The sequence below is a fragment of the Gossypium hirsutum genome, chromosome A09 (assembly GCF_007990345.1).
Source record: "Gossypium hirsutum isolate 1008001.06 chromosome A09, Gossypium_hirsutum_v2.1, whole genome shotgun sequence".
Lineage (NCBI taxonomy): Eukaryota > Viridiplantae > Streptophyta > Magnoliopsida > Malvales > Malvaceae > Gossypium > Gossypium hirsutum.
The window spans coordinates 74,021,627-74,045,540 of NC_053432.1; the positions used below are offsets into that span (position 1 = coordinate 74,021,627).

The following is a 23,914-nucleotide window of genomic DNA, read 5'->3' on the forward strand; positions in this document are numbered from 1 at the left end:
TTTTATTGAATTTAGAATTTGAAATAGTTTATTTTATTTTACATGTATGTGGACAAATAATAGAATATCAATTTTTTTATAAATTATTATTTTATTTAATTAAACTTTGAAATATTTATTCTATTTTACATGGATATGAACAAATAAGAGAGTTAGTTGTATACATAGACATTGTGGTAAAAATCATTTTAGGTTGAGATCCTTTAGAAAAACCGCAATCAGCTTTTATTGTATTAATTATTATTTATTATGTGGAACAAAAATATGTATGATATTATTAACCTATTGATAAAATTTTGTTAATTGAGTTTTAGTTCGATTAATATGAGTATTGTTATTAATATAGGAAGACGTAGACTCAAGTATACTAAAGCACATTATCTTCCTATTTATAAGTTAGGGACGGGTTATAGGTAATTCTAAATATTGTGTTAATAACTCTTTTAAATTTTATGAATAATGTATCAAACAATATTTTATTTATATATAAAATTTAAAAAAGATGCCCCTAAACAAAGAGTAAAAATATTAATGGAAATGCAATAATAATGCTAATAAAACTTATGGAGAAACCTATTTTTCAGAATTAATCTGCTAAAAAAATTAAAATCAATAAATAATTGAAAATATTTTATTCAAAAATTCATATACTACAACTATGAATTTGATAAATCACAATGGTTAGATTGTAATTGTAATGACTTTCCGATATTCATTTCCAACTTTCTTTGCCTCTGACGATCACATCAATATTACCTTCCGACTTTTCCTTCCCTATTAAATACATATTTTTCTATTTCCAGCTTCTTCCATTTATTTATCATTTAAGAAATTACAAAAAATATTTTACCCCCCCCCCAAAAAAAAGGGCTAAATGCTAAGTAACCTATATATTACGATGAAAATGATTTTTAGCAATCACCTATTTATAATCATGAATAAGGACGTAGTAGTTAAAGATTTTAAATGAGGGTTTTAAAGTCTCTGATTATTTAATTAAAATTATTATATAATTTAATTATTAAATATAATTATATCCAAATTACTACATTTAATTTTCTTATTTCAATTTTATTTTATTAAATAAATAATTTATAATCAAATTGACAATATATAAAATTTTGAAATGTAAATTTTACTTATATTTTAATTTTACTTCAATTATCCAAATTATACCTAAATTTGATAATTGATTTTTTAAAATTTTACTTATATCCAAATGTAAAATTATCACAATATAGACTTGTGTACCTTATTATATTATATATATATATGTATGCATATATATGATGATTATATTCCCATTTAAAAAGTTTTTATATAAAAAAATTTAATCATTTATATAATAAGTATTTTTATATTTAATACAATCTAATATATTATATTTATATTAATTATATATTATTTACATTATGACGAATTTATAAACTATTAAAAAGAGGGAAAAGTTAAATAGTGAAAAGTTCAATTTACAACTAAATTATGACACAATTATTTTAATAATTTAAATAACAAATATTATTTTACACTAATTATAATAATTAAAATATATTATTTAAAAATTAATTATAAAATTCAACGAGTAAAATCACGTTGATTTATACTAATAAATATCACATTAATCCATATCTTATTTCAAACTAAGTTTGGTAAGTTTTTCTTACTCATTTTATTTTTACAATAAAAAGAAAAGGTAAAGTAAATAAATAATTGCAAGCTTCAAAGGCAAAGCTATTACTAATTTGCTATGATAAAAAAAAAAAAAGGCTGTTAAAAAAGACTATAGTAGATTAGGACTAAATTTGACCAAAAAAAATTAGGATTAAAAATAATTTGTTTAATCTATTATCGGTATAAAAGTATAAGTTTATAAATTTAGAGAAATTTTTAAATCGATAAAAATATATTTTATGATTTTTTTATTTTATTAATTTGATATTAAAATAAAATTTTATTTTTCAATATTAAATAATTTTATTAAATATAAAATTTATATCCATGTTAAACTATAATTTCATTTCACAGTGAACTAATATTCAACTTAGGTATTTTTATTTTGAAAGAATTACAAAAAAAATAATATATGAAGTTATTGTTTTTACAATATATTAATGATTATAAAAATAATAAATTGAACATGGGTTTTATTTCGTATATATTTTTAATATTTTCTGGTTTGAAAAATCATCACACGTGAAATTACCAATGAAATTTTCTTTGTGATGGTTCTTTTGACTTTTTCATCTGACGGCTTTGACATATGAGTTTTTCTACCGTAGTTTGAAGTATATTTTGGTTTTATACATTTTAAAAATGAGCACAATGTTTTATTACATTAAAATGATCATTGTTGTGCTATGAGCTAGACATATGAATTTAGTTTAAAATATAATATGGTACTTTTAAGTGAGGTGTAATATTTAACTTTTTAAAAACTCATGTGGCTATTTTGTTAACTGTCAGTAATGACATCCATCGAAGCACCTAATAAAACTACCATTTTCAAGTACAGATAACATTTAAGTCCAACTAAATATTTTTTTTTAAGGTTAATATGTGTCTTTAAAGTACCGAATTTAGTCTTTTTATTTTTATTTTATAGAATTTAATTTAATTTTTTAAAATTTAAAATTTAAAATTTAAGTTTAATTATTAATTTTATTATTATTTCATTAAATTTAAATTTATTATATATTTAAATTATATGATAATGAAGTGAATATATTTATTTTAAAAATATGAAAACAATAAATAAATAAACTTACTAACATTTTAAATTGTTTTTAACATACAAAAACATTATTCTTATTTTATAAGAAGGAAATAAATTTTGGTGTATAAAATTTAATTAGACAAGGACATTTGTGACGGTAAGTAGTAGGTTGGCAGGGGCATTCTTAGGATAGCCTGCTCCTCTAGAAAAATATTTGATTTTGATTGGACAAATAACTTTTGGATCTAAACAGTCTAGTGAGTCCATCCTTCTAGATTCATATTTTACTCAAGAAACGTGCCCCATCCACTCAACACCTCCCCACAGCGGCCAGCGCCCGTTCTATAAAGCAATTATAATATATTCTTAAAAGAAGTGTAAAAGGACAAGCCCACTGGATTTGACCCTTGTTGTTTTGGTTTCCTTGTGCGGAGCTAACTTTCCACCTTCGACGCCATGCCGCCATTCTATAAAAAGCACGTGCTTCCATTCTTTTTACTATATAACACATCCAATCACTTTTCTCACTCCATCCATCCATCCATCCAATCCTGCCCTTTCGTTTCATACACGCGCTACGGCCTCGAATGGCCACGCCACTTCATTTTAACCCCCCCGCCAAGAAACCGTACGATCCATGCTTTACCAATACCAACCCTAATGTCAAACTCGTGAGCCGTTGAAAACACAATCGGTCCATCTTCTTTACCAACGTTGTAATTTCTAAACAGTGCGCTGCCTGCTGAACCAGGTTTCCTTCCTTCAATTAAAAAAAAAAAAGTTATTCTTTGGTTTCTAGGTTTTTAATTTCTACTTACCAGGGCAAAAGCATATATATAAATATATAAACCCTTCGTTCTCTTAACGCTAAAGCTCAGAGGATTCTCAACAAGGGAACCTAATTGATTCCCTTTTTTCTTTTTTTGTTTAAACTGTGAAGAAAAAAATGCAGTCGAGTCATCTGCTTCTGGAAGAGCCAATCAGGATGGCTTCAATCCTGGAGCCATCAAAGGCTGTAAGTTTCGCTTTCGATGTTTTTCAAGTCAATCTGTTTAGGAGTTTTTTTCAGGGAGCCTGTGAACAGATCCATGTATGTTTGGATTCTGAATGGTTTCTTTGTCTTCTTTCCAGAGTTTTTTCCCGGCAATGACGAAGATAGTGGGAACTTTAGGTCCAAGGTCTCGATCCGTTGAGGTTCTTTCTGGTTGCCTTAAGGCTGGAATGTCTGGTACTCTATTTGCTGCCATAGACTTAATTTTTTTCAAGTTATTAATTATTACTGTGTTGTTGGAAGTAATTCTTTTTTTTTTTGTAGTGGCTAGGTTCGATTTCTCGTGGCATGACCCGGAGTATCATCAGGAAACATTAGAGAATTTAAAGGCAGCCGTTAAACTCACTAAAAAGCTTTGTGCGGTATGTTATTTGTATTTTGATCGAATTTTGTTAGTTATGTATCTTTTTGTTTGCTTCCTGTTTGTTTGTTTGTTTCCTAGAAAAAATGTCTGTTTCGATGTAATCTTTATGTTCAGCAGAAAACAAAATACTTTTTTTTTTTTGAGTGTGGCAAAAAGTGGGTAGTTGGTTATCGTTGTACAGATGGGGACAATGAAATTTCAGAAAGTAAAGCGATCTGTATGTGGGTTATTGCCTTTCAGGTTATGTTGGATACTGTGGGCCCTGAGTTGCAGGTTGTTAATAAAAGTGAGAAAGCGATTTCACTTGAGGCAGATGCTACCGTTATTTTGACACCAGATGAAGGACAGGAGGCATCTTCCAACTTATTGCCTATCAATTTTGATGGCTTGTCAAAGGTTTAATGCTAGCCCTCTCTACCTCTCTTTGCAGTTTGTGTATCCCATTTGGTTGGCTGTTAGAAGTATCTATGAGCCTTCTTTTGTTGCTATTTGATTCTCATGTTAAACTTCAAGGACAGCTTTTCATTAATTAGGGGTTGGGAGGCATGTCAATTCAATGTCAAATTTGTGGTTGTCACTCTTTTTTACGAGCAATCTTTCTGACAAACCACTCAATCTGGTTTTCTGCAGGCAGTGAAGAAGGGAGACACTATTTTTATTGGTCAGTACCTATTTACTGGGAGTGAAACCACATCTGTATGGCTGGAGGTAAGGAATGCGGAACTAGAAATACGAGTTTATTTTTTTCTATTTGTGTTTCATTTGCTGTTACTGTACTACCTATTAGTTGATTGGTTGATTAGGGAATTTGATCTTCACAATTACAATTTCCTATACATCTTCAATTGCCTAAAGTGGGAATGAAACTGTGCAGGTTAGTGAGGTACAAGGAAATGATGTGGTTTGTGTGATAAAGAACACTGCAACATTAACTGGTGCGTTGTTCACTTTGCATGCTTCTCAAATTCGTATTGAGTTGCCTACCCTCTCTGATAAAGACAAGGAGGTAAGATTGCCATTGATATTATGTCCATTTAAAGAGTAATGGTGAAAGAAACTTCTCTCATAGTAAGGTTGTAGCTTGCTGCTTTGATAATTCCTAAAGTTCCTTTCATGACCTAGTGATACTTACTTCAGGTTATAAGCTCTTGGGGAGTTAAAAACAAAATCGACTTCCTCTCTCTATCATACACGCGACATGCAGAAGATGTTCGTCATGTAAGTATTATTTTTGCATGTCCTTGTGGTTCTTTATGCAGTTTATGCAGTTCTTTGATTGCTCTTATATGTTCTTTGTAGGCTCGTGAGTTCCTTTCGAAGCAGGGTGACCTCTACCAGACACAAATTTTTGCCAAGATTGAGAACATAGAGGTGCATTATATGTTGTGTTTACTGAGAATGATGAATATATAGTTACAGAAGCTATGAATATGTATGTGACATTATTTTGAATTTCTAGGGTTTAAACCATTTTGATGAGATCCTACAAGAAGCAGATGGTATCATCCTTTCTCGTGGAAATTTGGGCATTGATCTCCCACCTGAGAAGGTCAGTTTCTAAACTTAAACCAGCAGTGATCTGTGACTCAAAGTCAGCAGTGATTTGTGACTCAAAGTTTTTGTTATAAAGTATGCAAGTCATCTATAAAAATACCAGAGATCAAATCTGCAAAGAGGGTATGATGTGGAAGCTTTTCTGCAAAATGTTTCTCGTTGAATAATAGAGCACATTGTTCTGTCACATATAACTTTACTTTGTAAATGCTTCCTAGCAGCCTTGATTCTTGGTGCTTGTTTTAATTTTGTAATTTAGTTTGATACGTGGATTTGTGTGTTCATGGCAATTTGTTAGAGCTTTGCTGGTAATTAACTTCCTTTTTCCTTGCAGGTGTTCTTATTTCAAAAGGCTGCCCTCTACAAGTGTAACGTGGCTGGAAAGCCTGCAGTGGTCACTCGTGTTGTGGACAGTATGACTGACAACTTGAGGCCAACTCGTGCTGAGGCAACTGATGTTGCCAATGCTGTTCTTGATGGTATATTACTGTGCATATTGTGGACATTTACTGCTTAGAATTTCTCTTTGTTTATGTCTTTCAAATTATTTATAATTTCATATTATACGTGATGATATTTTATGTATGAATGTTCTCATTCTGTTTGTGCCATTTGGGACTGAAACTGTTTCTATCGAAGACTTAAGTCTGTTCCTATTATTTAATGTTTACACCCAGCACCATACAAGACTTGCAACCTCAGTTTTTTAAGTGACCCATTTTCTTTGCTGCAGGAAGTGATGCTATTCTTCTTGGTGCGGAGACCCTGCGTGGATTGTACCCTGTTGAAACCATTTCTACTGTTGGCAAAATTTGTGCAGAGGTAAATTCTGTCTCATAAATGTGCATGGTTAAATCTTTTGATATATGCAGCTCCAAATTGGATACCTATGGCCTTGATGCCCTTTGAGTGACTATGTATAGTCCTAAAATATTCCAGACATAGTATGTTTTAGACATGAGTTGCTAATGAGATTCTGTTTTTTAACTTACTGTTTCCATGTTGGGGCTTCGTAACCATCTATCTGTGGTAACACACACTGCCTTTGTGGTAAAACACGCAAGCTGCTAATGAGATTCCTCTTTTAACTCACTGATATCATGTTGGGGCTTGGTAACCATCTTTTTGTTGTAAAATACACTGCATTTGTTCAGGTTTTCCTGGAGAGCTGTATCTCTGTGGATGAATAAAAGTACATGCTTCATTGGATGAGATCCACACGTGTTCTTAACTTCTTGTCTTAATCTATGGTTTTACTTGCCTTTTCAACTAAGGAAACACTTTCAAATTTAACTTTTTATCTTAGTAACCAAAATCCTGCCCTTTGGATGCAATTTTTATGCAATAACTCAAAATTCATGCATAAACTTTTATTGAAATCAAGTATCACTTGCTGAGCATGCCAATGAGATGGATCACTTATTGTTCTTGAAATGTTAGAAGTGAAATATGTATTACTGTTCCATTTTGTAAGCATTTTCAATCTGAGTTTTCTCATTTTCATTATAAATTTCACAGGCAGAGAAGGTTTTCAACCAAGACCTATATTTCAAGAAAACAGTCAAATATGTTGGAGAACCAATGACCCATTTGGAATCCATTGCTTCCTCTGCGGTATTTATTCATCCTAATGATTCTATTGTGAATAATGTTTTTATCATTGTAATCTAGTGGCCTTTACCAACTTTAATTATTGGTAAATCAAGTATGCATCTGCAAGTGTGTTTTTGACCTCTTGAATTTCTTGTTTAGGTAAGAGCAGCAATTAAGGTAAAGGCATCGGTTATTATATGCTTCACATCATCAGGGAGAGCTGCAAGGTATTTCATTGTTTCCAATTGCTTCTTTTATCATTCAAATTTCAATAGTGTTTTAACTGGGGCCTGCACAATTTTAACATTCATAGTCCTTGATTTATTTATGGGGTTTCTGAATGTATTCCATGTATATATATACCAGATTGATTGCAAAGTACAGGCCAACCATGCCAGTTCTCTCAGTTGTTATCCCTCGGCTTAAGACAAATCAATTGAAGTGGAGCTTCAGTGGGGCCTTTGAGGTATGTCATTTATCATGAATCCTGGATGTTCAAGCAACTGCTTAGAAGTTCATTTTGTTGTCTTCACATTGTTGTGCAGTGTTAGTGAAGTGCTAACTGATTCCTTGTTCTAGTTCAAATTGTTTTATAACTTGCTTTTCTGTAAAAATTGAATTGGGAAATGAATTTGTTGACGATTACTTTACACTAATATGGAAAAAGCTCTCTCCTAAAAGCAATTTAATTCACCATGAAATCATTGGTAACAGCTGGCAGTTTTTTCAGATGCAGTTAATAATGCCTTGCAGTAGTCATCTGAAAGAAGAATTTGTGGTATAATCCTGTCGCTGAAGTCTTGGAAGTCGGAATATTCATAGTTGTCAACTTTAATTTCTATAGATAGTTAAATTTGTGGAAGTTCACCATGTGTTTAGGGAACGTTTATTTCATGGCTTGTATAAATAAGGATGTGCTGATGTTTTTGGGAATCCTTGCAGGCAAGGCAATCCCTGATTGTGAGAGGTCTTTTCCCTATGCTTGCTGATCCTCGACATCCTGTGAGTTCCGCATTTATATGTTCATTCTATTACAACCCTGAAAGAAACTCGTAGATGTAGAGAATTGGATTGACTCAGAACTTGTGTCGTATTGCAGGCGGAGTCAACAAGTGCAACAAATGAGTCGGTGTTGAAGGTAGCTCTTGACCATGGGAAGGCTTCAGGAGTTGTAAAGCCACATGATCGAGTTGTGGTATGCCAAAAGGTCGGAGATGCATCTGTGGTGAAGATTATAGAGCTTGAAGATTAAATGAAATGAGATATTATCGTCTCTTTTTCTCCTTGTTGGATATTTTTGCAGTGGGTGAATTGGGGGGGGGGGTAGTGTTTTTGGTGGCAACTGCGAGCTATTTTGCTCCAGGTTTTTGTGAACTGTGGATTTGAGATTGTATAACACCCACGTCTACAATCTGAAAATTATTCTAAACATACCCCAAATTAATGTTTGTTTGCATGAACATCATCCCCTTCAGTTCCAAATTGATGAAGGGATTGGATTTGTTTTCTTTTTTAAGCAAAAAACTTTTGCTCGTGAATTAGCTCCAAACAATGCAAAAGACTGCTATAACATTGTTTCCATATTGTTTTAATTTTTGTTTGCCATTCTAGCGATGCAAGAATATTACAGTAGAGAAATCGGAACAAAAATTCCTAAATTTACTTTGGGATAAACGTGTACTCAAATACAAAGAGATTGGAAACATTTAGCTCAATAAAAACAATGTGCAGCTAAGACCCACCATATTAGCTCCAATACCTTCAGCAAGCTCATCAACGTAAGGTTTGGGTAAGTCAGACCAATGGCAATATGCTCCTCCATAAATACTCACCAACAAACCAAAGGGAAACACGAAACTAAAAAAAGAAAACAATAAAATTATCACAAGAAACGTCAAAACAAATCTCTACCAGAGTGGTTTTTAAGAGCCAAAAGAAACGAGTATATTTTCAAGTAAAAATGATATGAAAATTTATCGATGTTCATATTTTTATTTTTATTTTTTTGCTAAAATATAATAAAATAAAATCGTTTTTTTGGCTCCGTGCTAGTTCGGAAACATTGTGGAGTATAATTACAACATATAGATCAAAATGGATAATTTACACTTCACATGTTAAAAAATGTAATATGTATATGAAATTGATCTGTGTTTTTTTTTTCATATCTAAGCTTACATTTAATGCTCATATCCACAATTAGATTGATAATTATTGATACAATATTAATATTTTGTTGATTCAATTAAAATACTAAAATTTGAGGACTAATTTAAAGTCTAGGCCATAATTTGAGACTTTACCGTGTGAGAACTCAATTAATTAATTTTAAATAATGACTAATAAATTAATTTTTACTTTGAACTCAATTATTTAATTACAATCAATTAAATAATAATTCCAAGAAATTGAATTAATTCTTAAGTCATCTCTCGTTCCTTTTGAGAAAATGCATTTATTGCATATAGTAATACATGCAAGCTATTTCTCTTTTTTCATTTTCATTGTATCATTTTTCGTCTATTAATTAGAACATTATTTTAGTCATGAAGTCAATCCACTAAAAGTACTATAACTGAACTCCCCATTATATATCATTACGAAAGCAACTTAGATTTATGCTTTGTCTAATGACCTTATCATAAATGTATTACTCTAATAGGATATCTTTAATCTCTTTTGGTTAAATCCGTTCACCCAATATGATCTCATTTTATCTTAGGTCATCATTACATCTTCCATAATGAAAAATATTATTACTAACAAATAGTAATAATAATCATTTGTCCAATACGAATGACCCATGATCACGTTCCTTTTTTATAATTTATGCAATGCCAGTGAGATGATATCATTTACTCTTTAATCAATATATGAATTTCACTGTTGTAAGTGAAGTCATGCCATATATAAGTCATATACTCAACATACTAGCCTTCGGCTCAGATACCAACTTAACACAAGCTTTCCATATATCAAATCATATTAGTTACCTGCACATAGTGATTATCACTTATTTAGTGTTGAGGTAAGTCACACTATGAACATCACAAGTAAATAAATCAATATAACAGATTCAGGATAAATTCAACTTAGTACTATCTGATGTATTGTCAATCCAAACAATCACACCTATATCTCTATCTTCCTAGAAGTCATTCACTCTTATGTGTAAGATAATGTATTTCCTAAATTGATCTTGATAAATAACATAATAGTTTTTTGAATCAATTGCTCATTTTTATTTCTCAAACTACGTACTATTTAGATTACTTACTAATATAAGTTTTCTCATATCATAATTCATCCTTATGATGCAATTTAATATTACTTAAATTTTAAGTAATCAATTAGTCAATATTTACTTGTTCATTTTACTTTTCATGCAAAAACCATTGAAAACAAATATAGAAAAAAATAATTTTAATTATAGAATTTTATTAATCAATTTACTGAAAAAATTACAAACATAATAACCAAACAACTGCACTAAAAGCACGAAATCCGAACAAGCTCACTAACCCTTCTAATAGTAGAAACAAGGAGGAATTATTACCAATCAAAAGGCTTAGCCATCTACACGAAACAGCCACGTAAATGCATATAATCCTTTTAACCGTAGGTCCCCATTTTCATTGATTAGTGAAGCTTTAAACAAAACAAAGGATTGGAAACATTAAACATAACAAAAAAGATGTGATGTCAAGCAACCGTATTAGCTCCAACATCTTCAGCAACTCGTCAAACAATGGATGAGGTGCTTCAGGCACCTCCTCAATATAAGCTTCGATTAAGTCAAAGCAATATGATCCTTCAAGACCAATCAAGTACACTCAATAGCATGTTACACGCCTTCGAGTCCTTTTTGCTCTTTCTAAGCCTTAAACTACCTTCCTAAACTTAAGGAGGCTAATCTTCACACTCCCCTCGTTAATGGATCCTAATTCCCATTAGGTGAGCAACAATTGAACATAATTGGAGGAGAAATTGGCCCCCTACCACTTTTCCTCCAATATCTCCCACTATTGCTCTAAAGATGCATTCTTTGCTCCTATGACCCAGTCTCTCACCTCGGTAGCAAGAATTTTTGGCATTCTTTCGTATTGAAACTTGGCCTCTATTATTTTGTTTTCATGACATTCAAAGTTGTTCATCCACATTTAATCATTAAGTGTAAGACTTCATTTCATTTAATTTCCTCCATTCAATTAAAATTGACCTCTTGCAATTTTAGAAGTAGGTTTTCAATTTTAAACACATTCTCTCTAGACAGAAAGGCGAAGGGCGGATTAGATATTTGAAGTCAAACATTTCAAGCACAACTCTTTTCGTTTAATCTTTAAGGTAAAAATGCTTGTCCATGATAGACCAAGGGCATTAGACTTCAACGCACTTTTTGTCATCCACTTTATTAAAAGTCCAACTCAAGCTTTAAATATAATCATCTTCGTAGACTGAGCTTAATCTCTACAATAGAGGGGAGGTTTTTAAAAGCCAAAAGAAATTAGAGCCAAGATAAGAGTTCATTTAGAAGTAAAAAAATATGAAACTTTATTTGAGATTTCTTGCATTTGTTCTTTGATTAATTGAGTCCTCATATTATTAATCTCATATCAATCAAGTGTTTCGTTAAAAAAATTAATAATATCACGTCAGAGCTAAATTGTTTATGCAATATGCATACGTTTTTTTTTTTCATATTTAGACTTACATTTAATGTCCATATTGACAGCTAGATCGTATGAAGACTTGATTGATATGATATAAAACTTTGTTGACTCAATTAAAATGTTGAAATTTGGGACCAATTTAAAAGTCTAGGCCATAATTTGGGACTTTGGTTTTATTAACCCTTTATTTTTGCTGCTTTCTAGATTCTAAAGTTGAAATCTAAACCGACTTTCCTTTATTCTTTTTCTAAGAAATAGAATATTCGAGTTTTTAGATTTTAAACCGACCCTTTTTATTCCATTATAATTTATAAGCATTAGGAGTTAGGTTGGAATCTTATTGTTTCAACTCACTTCATTTCATCCCTTTTCTAGATTTTGGATCGACCTTTTTACATTGTGTTTTTATTATTAGTAGATTCTGGATTCTCACTACAAATTATTATTTTCCAGGAGGAGTTGTTATGGTAATATACCAGATATATTTAGAAATTTAAGAAACTTTGACACCCTTGTTAGCAAGAAGTTTAAAATTGTTATGGTAAAATTTGTTCATGTGAGCCAAAACACCTGTTTGCAATACAAGATTGAAAACAATAATTCAAACACAGAATTCATATGTTTGAAAACATAGATGTTTGTTCATAAACAAAAATTTTGACAATACAAAAGCAGAGAACAACCTTTCATGTAATTTAAGTATCTATATCTAAAATCTAAAACTAAAATCTCTATTTTTCATCCACTTATGTTAGACGGATCTCTCCTCTTGCTACAAGAATGCTGCTGAGACAGATGTTGCTGCTGAACATCAACCAATTCCAATTCCTTTTGCTTAACAAGCAGCACCATTCTCTCATTTTCGAGCCGTCTTCGTTCGTTCTCCAGCTTTGCTCTCTCCATCTCCCTTTCTTTCTTGCCGCTGAATTTAACCCACTTGAGCCTTTGCTTCTCCAGCTGGAATGCTTGGTATTGGTAGCTCACTTGCTGCTCTTCCAATTGCACTAGCCTCATCTTCATCCAATGCTTCTTCTCCCAAGCGCTCTTTGACCCATCTTGTATCACGTTCACCACTTCACAGCTCAATTGTTGCATCAAGGGCGACGGTGACATTGAAAATGCTCCCTTCCTGGGCCTCTTATGTGAAGGCTTTTCATTGTTATCTTCATCATCTTCCTTCCCATGTCCATTTTGGCCCCTTGAGTGACCATCCACTGCCTCATCATCATCGTCGTCATCATCATCCTCGTCCTCATCGTCCTCATCTTCATCGTCATCCTCTTCTTCACTCCCCACTTTAGACAGTTTCGATGCCTCTGTCTCAATTCTACCGGCAATTTGAGCATTTTCCGAGGAATGGAGGCATTGAGCTTGCTGGTGCTGAGTCTGGGATATCTCCGTAGCCACTACTGGTGATTGATGAGCCCCAGCAGTTGCAACATGGCCGCAACTATTATGATAAGCACACATCTCCCTGAAAAACAGGTGCTTAGAATTCAACAATTTCTTAACTTCTTCCTTCATTTTGGGAGACAAATCCATGGAATCAAGCAAGCTTTGATTCTCCACCACTTTACAAGCTGTCCCTCTACCCAGTATATCATTAACCCTCTTATACCTCTTATTCAAATCATTGAACTTATCTTCACATTGCTGGGGTGAAACATAAAACCCTTTCTCCATCATAGCCCTCGAAACCGACTTCCACTTCCCTTTCTTTTGCAACAACCCACCAGCCTTTTTCTTGGCAGTAGGGTCTGATCCATTCCCTTCTGATCCACCTTCATCACCAATATAATAAACCGCCATTATAAGCAACTTAACCATGCTATCCGTCCATTTCATCCTTTGCCATGGAGAACCCTTTCTCTTAGCATCAGCAGAGGCATCATCAGGATTGAAACCATGTTCATCTTCATCACTAAGAGGGGAGGTTTGTTTGGCTTTGGAACCAAAAGGGTAGCCGCCTTGTTTGACAGATTGCTGGTGCAGTGAGTGGTCAGTTTCTTGATGCGGGAAGCCAACCATTTGTGGGTTTTGTTGCAAATGATGCAAGTTTGGGGCAGTTTGGGGGTTTCTAGCGGGTTGTTGGTGTTGATGATGTTGGGGGTGTAATGGCATTTCAAGACCTAGCATACCTGAACCAATCCCAGAAAACACCCCACCACTCACACCACTAGTATCCATTCAGAATGGCAAATTTAAAAGCTTGTACAACAATTATTGGATATCTCAAACACCCCTGAGAAGGGTAATTGTCATTGGCCACAACTACTTTATTTTCCTGAGTTATAAAAAGAAACAAAAGATACAAATTCCAAACAAGCAAGCGATTCATACAAGTGTTGGAACAGGAAAAAGAGACATACCCAGTAAAACAACTGACTACAACAGAGTTGTAACAATCACCAGGCACCTAAAGCTGAAAGCTTTCTTCTTCAACACCCACAGAAGTTTAAAAAAAAAAAGAAGAAGGAAAAGGGAAAAGGCTGCGAAAGCTATTGTTTAATAAATTGAATAATGTAACAGAAGAAAAAGAAAGGTGAAGCGAAATAGAAGGCAAAGGAATAGATAGAAGAGATATAGAAGAAAGAGAGAGAGGATACAAAGAGCGGAGCAGCTGGTTTTAGATTGGGAAAGTTTTACATTTCGTGGTGCTGAGCTTCAAAAACAAGCCCATGGTTTCGGTTTTGGTTTCCGCTACTAACCGGCTTTTTAGATTCATTATTAAAAAAAAAAAAAAGAAGTTAATCTATAAACCCACAGGATTTCAAAACTAGGTGAGGAAAATGACTTCTATACTCTACACTATACATACCATACCAGTATCAATCCAACAAAATAATTACGATATTATCAAATTTAATTCCTATCAACTTTCTACATTTTCATCTTCAAGATTTTCATTTGAAATGCAAAAGGTACATTATAAACAGGGTAGAAAGTAGAACTCAATTTGTTTTTATTATATCATTTTTTAGGTTTAGTATGTATTAAGCATGTCATTAATTTATACCCTTTTTTGTTACCCCATTTTACATTAATGTGTTTTATATATATATTTTTTAAATTTTTAATTAATAAAGCATCCTTTCATATAATTTTTTAAATTCTTTTCTATTCTTCTTCTTTTATACTATATATCCATGCCAACTATGTTCAAAATTTATTTTCTTAAAGTCAAGATATTAATGAATAATTTTTTTTTAAATTTCACCTAACGGGATTAAAAAAGTTATTTCTATCAATCAAAAAGAATTAGACCGGATTAGTAGGTCAAACTAATTGGACCAAAAATCAGCTAGGGTAATGGTCCTAAGATAAGGGTTGAAACGATTGACCTACAAATCAATACAAATTAATTAATATTATAACGTGAGATAAACAGTAAGTCAAATGTACCATACCGCACCGCATATCCAAACCCACACTTAATAGTTTAACTTACAAAGACACTAACTTTAAATATATATATATATATATAGGTTGATAAAAAAATATTCGAGTATCAAAATAAAAATTTGAGATAATTTAAATATCAATTTATAAGTTAAACATAATTATAATTTAATAAAAAATTGAAGATAATTTATAAAATAGGTTATAATTATTAAAATATTTTACGCACAATTATACTGATAAATATGTAGAGAAATCGAATCTACCATTGTAGCGAATGCTATATTACAATGGGTTGGGCAAGTCTAAACCATGATGCCCTTTAGCGTTAGATATTTAGACCTAAAAAATAGGGTAAACTAGTCGGTTAGGATGCTTTTATTTTATTTTATTTTTTATTTTAGAGCGCTTTTATTTTATTTATTCAAGTGTTAAAATTTAATGATTTTTCAATGTTCATTTTTTTGGTGTGGTTGAAAAAGAAATATTACTTTTTTCTGGTTTGTTAAATTTTGATAAAGAAGATTATTATAACTTTTTTTAATAAAAAAATATAATCACTTATTTAGTATTTTATAAAAAAGTCATTTTAACCATTCATTTAATTTTTGGTCGCTTACTTTACGTAATATTTCTGAAGGGTCATAACTTACTTTGAATTAAAATAAGTCTAGATAGGAATCACACATAATAAGATTTAATTAAAAATAAATATGAATAAAAATCACACATGATTTATACAAGGCTTTAATAGCGTATTCAATCATATGTTTAAAATATTAATAGAATAATATTTATAAATGTATCTATATTATTATTTAAGTATTTTACGTAGATGGAATCACCCTCAACCAGGTCATAAATTTAAGTGTTTAATTATGTGAATGCCCTCTCGTAATTAAAATAAATTATATTATTCGAGGGTATTTTAATACTTTTCATTTAAAAAAGCAATAAAAATATGCATATTATAGGATTTGAACCCATATCAATTGCATCACTAAATCCTTTAATTTATCATTCAACTAAAGCATTATTTAAATATTTTTATACATTTTTATTTTATTATGCATACTATTACTTTCATCAGTTGTATATATTAATAATATATTTGATTGAGTTGGTATCACAAAATTAATTCGACATCAACTCAAGATTGATGACAACACCGTGATAAACAATTTAATCTCATTTATTTATTTATTTTAATAACGTATATATTTCATGTGTTATTAATTAGTTTCAAATAATAAATTTTATTATTTATTATATATTATTTTTAAACTCACATTTATATTCTAAATTTATGATTTTCACGTGGGTGGTATAATAGAATTTATAGTAAAAATAATTTGTTTGATCTCTCTTGAACTAACTCTAAAAATTTGCTGGCTTCATCTGTTTTTGGTACCAACCATTTGGAAATTGTATATAGGCCTTTGGGCAAAAGCCGTTTTCTACCCAATAGGCCTCCATAGGTGCCCTTGTCCACGAGAAGGGGAAAAGACTATGGGTCTCAGAAACAGTATGATCCATTTAAACCAATAGGCCCATTCCCAATGCACAAGAAATGGCATGATCCTGGAGTATTTGTGTGAGTCAAAAGGTTAAATTCTGCTCTTAGTCCCTAAGCTTTACAAAATTTGTTCCTTTTAATTTAATTTGGTCATGTTAGCCCCTATACTTTTCAAGTTTTAAAATTCCAGTTCTCACCAATTGAAAACTGTTAAATTCATTAAGTTAAGTTCTGTTATTTTTTAAAATCCGATGCACCATACAAATTATCGTATGTGTAATGTCATGTCAACTTGTTATTTCTACACATTACTTATTAAAAATTTAATTAATGTATTAATGACTTTCATTTGCATCAAGACTAAAATTTCAAAATTTGAAAAGTTTAGGTACTTAGAATGATTCAATTAGAAAACATGGACCAAATGTACAAATGTATGCATAGTATAAGATTAGTAATTGAATTTAACCAAACAAATTATATAACTCTCACTGTTTGGGTTAGAACTAAAATTTTAAAATTCAAAAAAGTATAGGGACTGAAATTGATCAATTCAAAAAGTGCACGGGCAAAAGTTGATAAAAAAAGTACAATAACTAATAAAATAATTAAACCTAATAAAAATAAGGAAAATTATTCGCTAATCAAGTTTAAAAATTCTGCAAGCATGGTAAAATGAGTGAAACATATCTTTTTAGGGGTAATAAAATAATAAAAGATATATCAACCCTAGTTATGAAAAGGGTTAAATTATTATTTGGGCCTAAACTAGGTAATTTTTCTCATATTGGGGTTTGAATTTTTTTAATTAAAGTTAAGTTCTCAACTTGACAATTGTTCTCACATTGGGGCCTGAACTTTTTTGTTGTTGTCTAAGTTGGATCTTAAACTTGACAAATGTTCTTATATTGAAACCTGAACTTTAGGGTTCTCGGGGATTTATTTGGATAAAAAAATCTTAATGTGAAAACATTTATTTGGATTTATTTCCTGGTTGAAGGTTTTTTGTTGATATATACTTTAAAGGTCTAAAGTTGGACTTCTAGTATAACGTTTTCAAGTAATTTCATTTAAGAATTTTATATAAATTGTTAAAAGATATAAAAAATGTTTTTTATTTGTTTTTTTAAATAATGATGTCTTAAGACTTTTTCATGAAATTTGCTTAATTAGAGATTTTATATTATTTTTAGTGGGAAACTTTATTTTTATTTATAAGGGTTAAATCATATTTTAGAATTTGAATTTGGTCATTCTTCTTATAGGGTCTAGATTTTAAATAAACATTTTATTTTTTATAATTTATTTTTCCTTTTACTCATTTTGTAGCTGCCACATATAGTCTAGTAATTATTTGATAGTTTGGTTTTTTAACCTCCGAACGATATTAAAAAAAAGGTTAAATATTTTTAAAATTAAATAAATAAGATTTTAATCTCATTTATGTTCTTAAAAAACTCCATCACATGTATATATTCATATTTTGACAAAATTGTTAAGAAAACATGTTAGTGCAAAATTTGGAGGGTGGAATAATAGGGTTTATTTGCACAAAATTCTACAAAGTCATGTGTTTCACTTGGCAACATTAAAGGAGACAGAGAGAAGAAGACAAATTAGACGTGAATATAACTTGGTAGGAATTTGAAAATTGAAACACTTATTTGGAGTTTGCTTGTTTAAGCCATCGCATTATTGCCCCCCACCCCCAAACGAACACCAACTAAGGTCAAGCATCCCCATCACCCATGTGTTCTTTCTTTCACCTTGTTTATCGCATTCTTCTTTCTGTTTTGCTAGTATTATTGAATAATTAAGGTTTGACGTAGCCCTAGGCATTTGCAACGTGGTAATCTAGAAAGCTCACAACCAATAATATTCCCATTTGCCACCATCATTCTTATATGCTCACACTTGAACAAGTTCCTGCATACTCATTTAAATGATGAAATGTTGAGTAATTAATCGATTGTAAAAACTTGACTTTTTCAAAGTTTGATTTTGATAGATTTGTTTTTTCATCACTACTATAGTAGAGGTGATTTATATATATTTTCCTTAAATTTAATTCAATCTAATTTTATATTAACATCATTTAGATGTGTTGTTGAGTATTTTATATTATTTATTTATTTTAATTAATAATTATTGGATACAATGGTAAAATATATTATTCTCTTAAAAAGAAATACAAATTTAAATCTTAAAAATAATATTATTGAGAAGGACCATCACGAACGTAAAACATAAATAATGAAATAGACACGAGAAAACTCTACTACCATTACTAAAAAAACTAAACTTCGCTCAATGCCCTTTATTATTATTAATTAAGCTTAATATCTATTTTAGCTGTACATAAAAATTTTCAATTTGATATTTCAATCATTTTCTAGTCACTTTAATCTCTTTGGACTTTAATCTGCGGTGTATATATATATATTCATCTATCATTTTCACTCATTTTTTTCTTCAGTGAATCAAATGATGTTACGTTGCAAGAGCTTAACAGTAAAAAAAAAACAATAAAAAATGCAAAAAAGAATCATAAAAAAAAACTTAAAAAATATAAAATTATTAAAGAATACATATTGAGAATAAGCCTGGACATGATGTCTAGGTTCATCCTGTCAATTTTAAAAAAAAATATATAAATATAAATATAAATATAAATCAAAATTTATTTTGAAATTATTATTTTTTAAAATTATAAAAATATTTAATTAGTAAAAATCTATGTGTAGAGTGAATCCAAACAAACCACTGTCCAAATGCATATTTATATGGATGTGCATTTTTGAGTAATTTTATATTTTTTATAATTAAAAATTAATAATATGAAAATTTGATATTTAAAAAAATCAAGTTAGTTTTAGAAAGTTTAGAAATTTTCTTTCAAATTTTTGGATTTTGATGATTCTTTTTTAATAATTTGTTGGAATTTTTTTCTCATTTTATGGTTCTTTTTTTAAATTTTCTAATTTTTTTTATGAAATCTTTTCTTTTACTGCATGTCAATTCTTATTAGTTCAGGTAATTATTTAACAAAAATATCCATTGTTTCCAAATATAAACACCAAAGCCATATATATATAAAACTGAGAATTTATGTATTATAGTGGAATGTTAGTTAAAAATAAAAGTGTTCAATGATCGGGTGGAGTTAAGTATGATATTAATATATTTTATATTTTTTGTTTGTTTAAACTTAATCTAACTTAAAATATGAGTCTAAAATTTTTCTCGAGCTCATTCAAATTTGTAAATTTCTAATCTAGACTGATTCTAAAACCCACTCATATTTAAAAAATAATAATTTTACTATTTTTAATTTAATATTTTATATTTTTTATATTTTTTATTTATTAAAATTTTTATATACAAAGCTTTCTAACATTTTCTTTATGTTTACGTTATTAAATTATATATTATTATAAATTTATTTTTTATATGTATTATAAATTACATAAGATATAAAACAACACAATATAATATATTAGAAACATAAAAAAGACTCGAGTTGAATTCGAGTTTTAAATGTTTTAACTTAAATTTAAACTATATTTTAAATTGACTTAATTTTATGTAAAAAATTAACTTTCAAAGTATTTACTCAGACCTTCATAAATTTCCAACAAATTTAGATGAGTAGCTGAATTCATTAGCAAGTGTGGTTTTATTGGTGAAGGTAACCGGATTTGATAAAATGGAGTTGAAAATTTGAAAGCCGAAAAATAGGTAACCACAAGGTTATTAAAGAAACGTGCTTGAAATTGGGTTGGGACATTTGTTTTGTAGCTAAAGAAAATCATGACAGCCTGATACTGTCACACTTGCAGAAACGCTCAACTGGTTACAGCTACTTATGGGGCCAATGTCCTCATCAACCACGGAAATCAAAACCCCCGAATTTGTTTTACCATTGATTATTAAGAAATGTGAAAGGGGCAAACAAAGATGGTGTAAACTTCATTCACCCAGCTGTTTTGAGTGTGGTACCAGACAAAATAATTTCGACATCGATACAATGAATAAAGCAAGCAGTCCCCTCCCTATTTCTTCACAATACCCATCTATTGCTCATTCAACCACTTTCATTTACGTAGTGAAGCCTTCAAAAGGTTGATGTGAGAGTGAGTGGCATTTTCAGTGGATTTAAAATTTTACCAAAATGCAGCTTTGGGAGTTTCCATTTACACGATATAGTATAAGGGACGGCCCTTTTTGAAAAGATCAATTTGTCTAAATATCTATCATTATTCGTCAATCCATGCGTACAAGCCTTTAACTCTATGGTGATTCAAGCACTTGTATAGTGAAGTCATGTCGTTCTACCCATAAAGCCGATGTGTGTTTCCCTTTAGTATAAAATTGACAATACGATTTCGGTAGGTCAAGAGTTAGTTTATTGTTGTTTTTGATAAGTGAGGTTAAAATGCATTTTTGCAAAGATAAAATGTTTATTTTAGGCATAATGTTATAAAATTAAAAATTTATAGTTAAATAATATTCGAGTTTACTCATAACTTTTATACATTTCAACTGTTGATCAGTTAGTTGATATTTTAACCAAACCATTGTCCGAACAATCGGTTTGGAGGGATTTTGTTGTACAAGCTTAACCAACAAAGTAATCAATTGGTGTGCGTGCCATTTATAATCACCTATGCATCTCTTTATTAGTAAAGATAAATTTTCGATTTACATATTCATATGTAATTCATTAATATTGACACATATTCATAAATTTTTGTATAATTAATATTTTAGTAAACCAATAATAATTATTATACATATAAAATTTCAAATCAAGATGATTTATTTATCATATTAATCTTAAATATAATTTTATTAATATATATTTAACAATTATAAAACATAAAATTATTAATTTTAATCACATTATAAAATATTATTTCGAATAAATAATAAACGGTTGAGTTGAAAACAGATCATTCAAAATAAATTTTCTTCATAAATGAGTCAAAACAAAATGTATTTAAAGAAAATGAAATAAAAAAAAGAAAGAAAAGTCCAACCTACAACTTAGCACGATCCGGTGATGTCAATTTACATGTGACCTAAGAAAATCATCAAACATTAACAAAATAGAGAGAAGTGAGGAGGTATCATTTTCGTGAAGTGATTTGCATTTAATGACCCCATTTTGTCCATTTCGCCTAACTTTATATTTTAACTAATTATTTCATTTGTTGGCTTCCTACTTTTTTTTTCAATTGTCAACTAATTTGATTTGAAGTTGGATGTCTATTTTTCTTATGGGGGTTGCTTAAGAGATATATAGCCTGTGGTTTTCATTCTTCAGTTTAGTAATTTCACCTTCAATTTGCTAATTATTACTTCAAACCTAATTGCATTTTTTAAGGATTAGGACGGTGTTATCAAATTTAATCTTATTGTTATTATTGTTTTTATGCTAACAACAAATAGTGCTGTGCATCTGAAGTAACACTTAATAATTTTTGGACGGTTGAAATTCAGATTATTTTATATTTTGACGATTTTAAAGCTGTTATCATAATCCAATCCCCCTCACAACTAACTAAACCGGAAAAATGATTTTTTTTTAATAAAAATTTATTTAAATGCATTTCAATATAGAGAAAAGAAAAGAAAAGAAATTAAATTATTGTATTTAATTTGAATATTTGTATTTTTTTTTGTCAATCAGGTTTGATATTTAATTATTGAAATTAAGAAGTTGGTAAAGATTTTTTTCGTGTCATCAGGATTTTGATCTCTAATCATTGTCCTCTAATATGTATAGAATAAATACATGAATTTCATATAATCCTTTTTTCTTCTAATTTTAAAAATTAAAAAAGAAAAAAACTCTAATCCCTTGAATAATAATAACCCTTTATAAACTAAAATATATGTGATGATTACCTAAAAAAATATATATTTAATACATGCATATTGCTAACCTTTTTAAAATAAATTCAAATGAGATAATTTATAAATGATATGCCGAAATCTTCTTCATTAATCATGGATACATCAAATATAAAAGTTAATTAGGACAAAAATAAAGAGTATTAAAAACCAATTTCATATATCTTTATGAATTCTATGGTAATTCGGTAAGAAATATTAAGTTAGTTTATATTTAATAATTTGTTTCTATTGAGTTTTAGTTAATTATATTTTAAAGATGTTAATTAGCGGTGGATGTATGTATAAATACAATTCAACATTATAAATGATTAGATTTTATGATGGGCGAAAGGAAATGTTTTATGTTAATAATATTAATTATAATTTAAAATACGGGGATATTTTAATAATTTTATAATTGAGTTAGTGACCGGTCAAGAGTGACACGAACTCAATAAAGTGTTTAAATATAAGTATTAGATACATTTATATGACTATAATTACGACTTGATTGATGTGAGTAATATATCCAGACTTAAATTATGATAAATTTGAATAGAACCGACAGTATGATGAGACTTAAATCAAAACAAAATCTAAAAAAAAAACTCAAATAAAAAATAATTTATTTGTAGATAATATTTTTTCAACTGATACTACTATTTAGTAAATTATTTTATTATAAAGCAAAGAAAATATAAAAAGAAAATAGAAATGTGGAACGTGAGCAAATTGTTTAATGATAAAGTGAAGTAATAAAAGATTGCATTGCATGAATCACGTTGGTTGATAGGAAATTTATATTTTTATATATAATTTTCAATCGCGTGTGTTCCTTTTGGAAGAATAACCAAATAGAATGGAGAAAACAAGTAGGATGGCTTCAAACCTTTCGACTGCATATATGTACTATATAATTCAGGTTGTTTCATGATTTGCTTTGTAGTTCAATGTTTGAAGATAGAGAGACATAAAATATTTTACCAAAATTTAGTCAAAAAAGAAAATGGTTTGCCCGAACAGATATTCAATCTCCAACACCTTTATCATCTGTCAAATGATACAGTGAATATTATTTTCAAAGTAATTCAATAGGGTTGGTAGTGTATATCAATCAATATACTGTATACCCAAATATAATTGCTGTATTGCTTGA

The 23,914-nt window shown here is 29.7% G+C and overlaps 2 protein-coding genes across 3 annotated transcripts; one reads left to right on the forward strand and one right to left on the reverse strand.

The window, feature by feature from the left end:
* The first annotated feature begins 3,309 nt into the window (after nt 1-3,309).
* On the forward strand, nt 3,310-8,813 carry LOC107908724 (pyruvate kinase 1, cytosolic). 2 transcript variants are annotated; one of them, XM_041076699.1, is made up of 18 exons: nt 3,310-3,464; nt 3,654-3,728; nt 3,845-3,941; nt 4,029-4,126; nt 4,369-4,524; nt 4,759-4,836; nt 5,003-5,134; nt 5,266-5,346; nt 5,428-5,499; nt 5,588-5,677; nt 6,017-6,161; nt 6,416-6,504; nt 7,201-7,296; nt 7,435-7,502; nt 7,642-7,741; nt 8,006-8,053; nt 8,218-8,277; nt 8,375-8,813. In XM_041076699.1, exons 2-18 carry the CDS (start codon nt 3,660-3,662, stop codon nt 8,525-8,527), a joined length of 1,632 nt encoding a protein of 543 aa, XP_040932633.1. In that variant the 5' UTR covers nt 3,310-3,464; nt 3,654-3,659; the 3' UTR covers nt 8,528-8,813. The 2 variants fall into 2 exon arrangements, with proteins under 2 accessions (XP_040932633.1, XP_040932634.1); XM_041076700.1 differs by lacking the exon at nt 8,006-8,053 and having other exon boundaries at nt 3,312-3,464.
* A 3,719-nt stretch (nt 8,814-12,532) lies between these two features.
* On the reverse strand, nt 12,533-14,639 carry LOC107908725 (uncharacterized). The gene is made up of 2 exons (XM_016835981.2): nt 14,315-14,639; nt 12,533-14,229 (listed from the first exon to the last, which is right to left on the reverse strand). Exon 2 carries the CDS (start codon nt 14,130-14,132, stop codon nt 12,684-12,686), a length of 1,449 nt encoding a protein of 482 aa, XP_016691470.2. The 5' UTR covers nt 14,133-14,229; nt 14,315-14,639; the 3' UTR covers nt 12,533-12,683.
* Nucleotides 14,640-23,914: the final 9,275 nt, after the last annotated feature.

What these genes read in the sequence shown, in the direction of transcription:
- LOC107908725 (XM_016835981.2), bottom strand. Translation starts at nt 14,132, where the DNA reads ATGGATACTAGTGGTGTGAGTGGTGGGGTGTTTTCTGGGATTGGTTCA.
- LOC107908724 (XM_041076699.1), top strand. Translation starts at nt 3,660, where the DNA reads ATGCAGTCGAGTCATCTGCTTCTGGAAGAGCCAATCAGGATGGCTTCA. An exon ending in CCACATCTGTATGGCTGGAG is followed by an intron (nt 4,837 to 5,002) that starts GTAAGGAATGCG and finishes GAAACTGTGCAG; the next exon opens with GTTAGTGAGGTACAAGGAAA. An exon ending in AATCCATTGCTTCCTCTGCG is followed by an intron (nt 7,297 to 7,434) that starts GTATTTATTCAT and finishes TTTCTTGTTTAG; the next exon opens with GTAAGAGCAGCAATTAAGGT.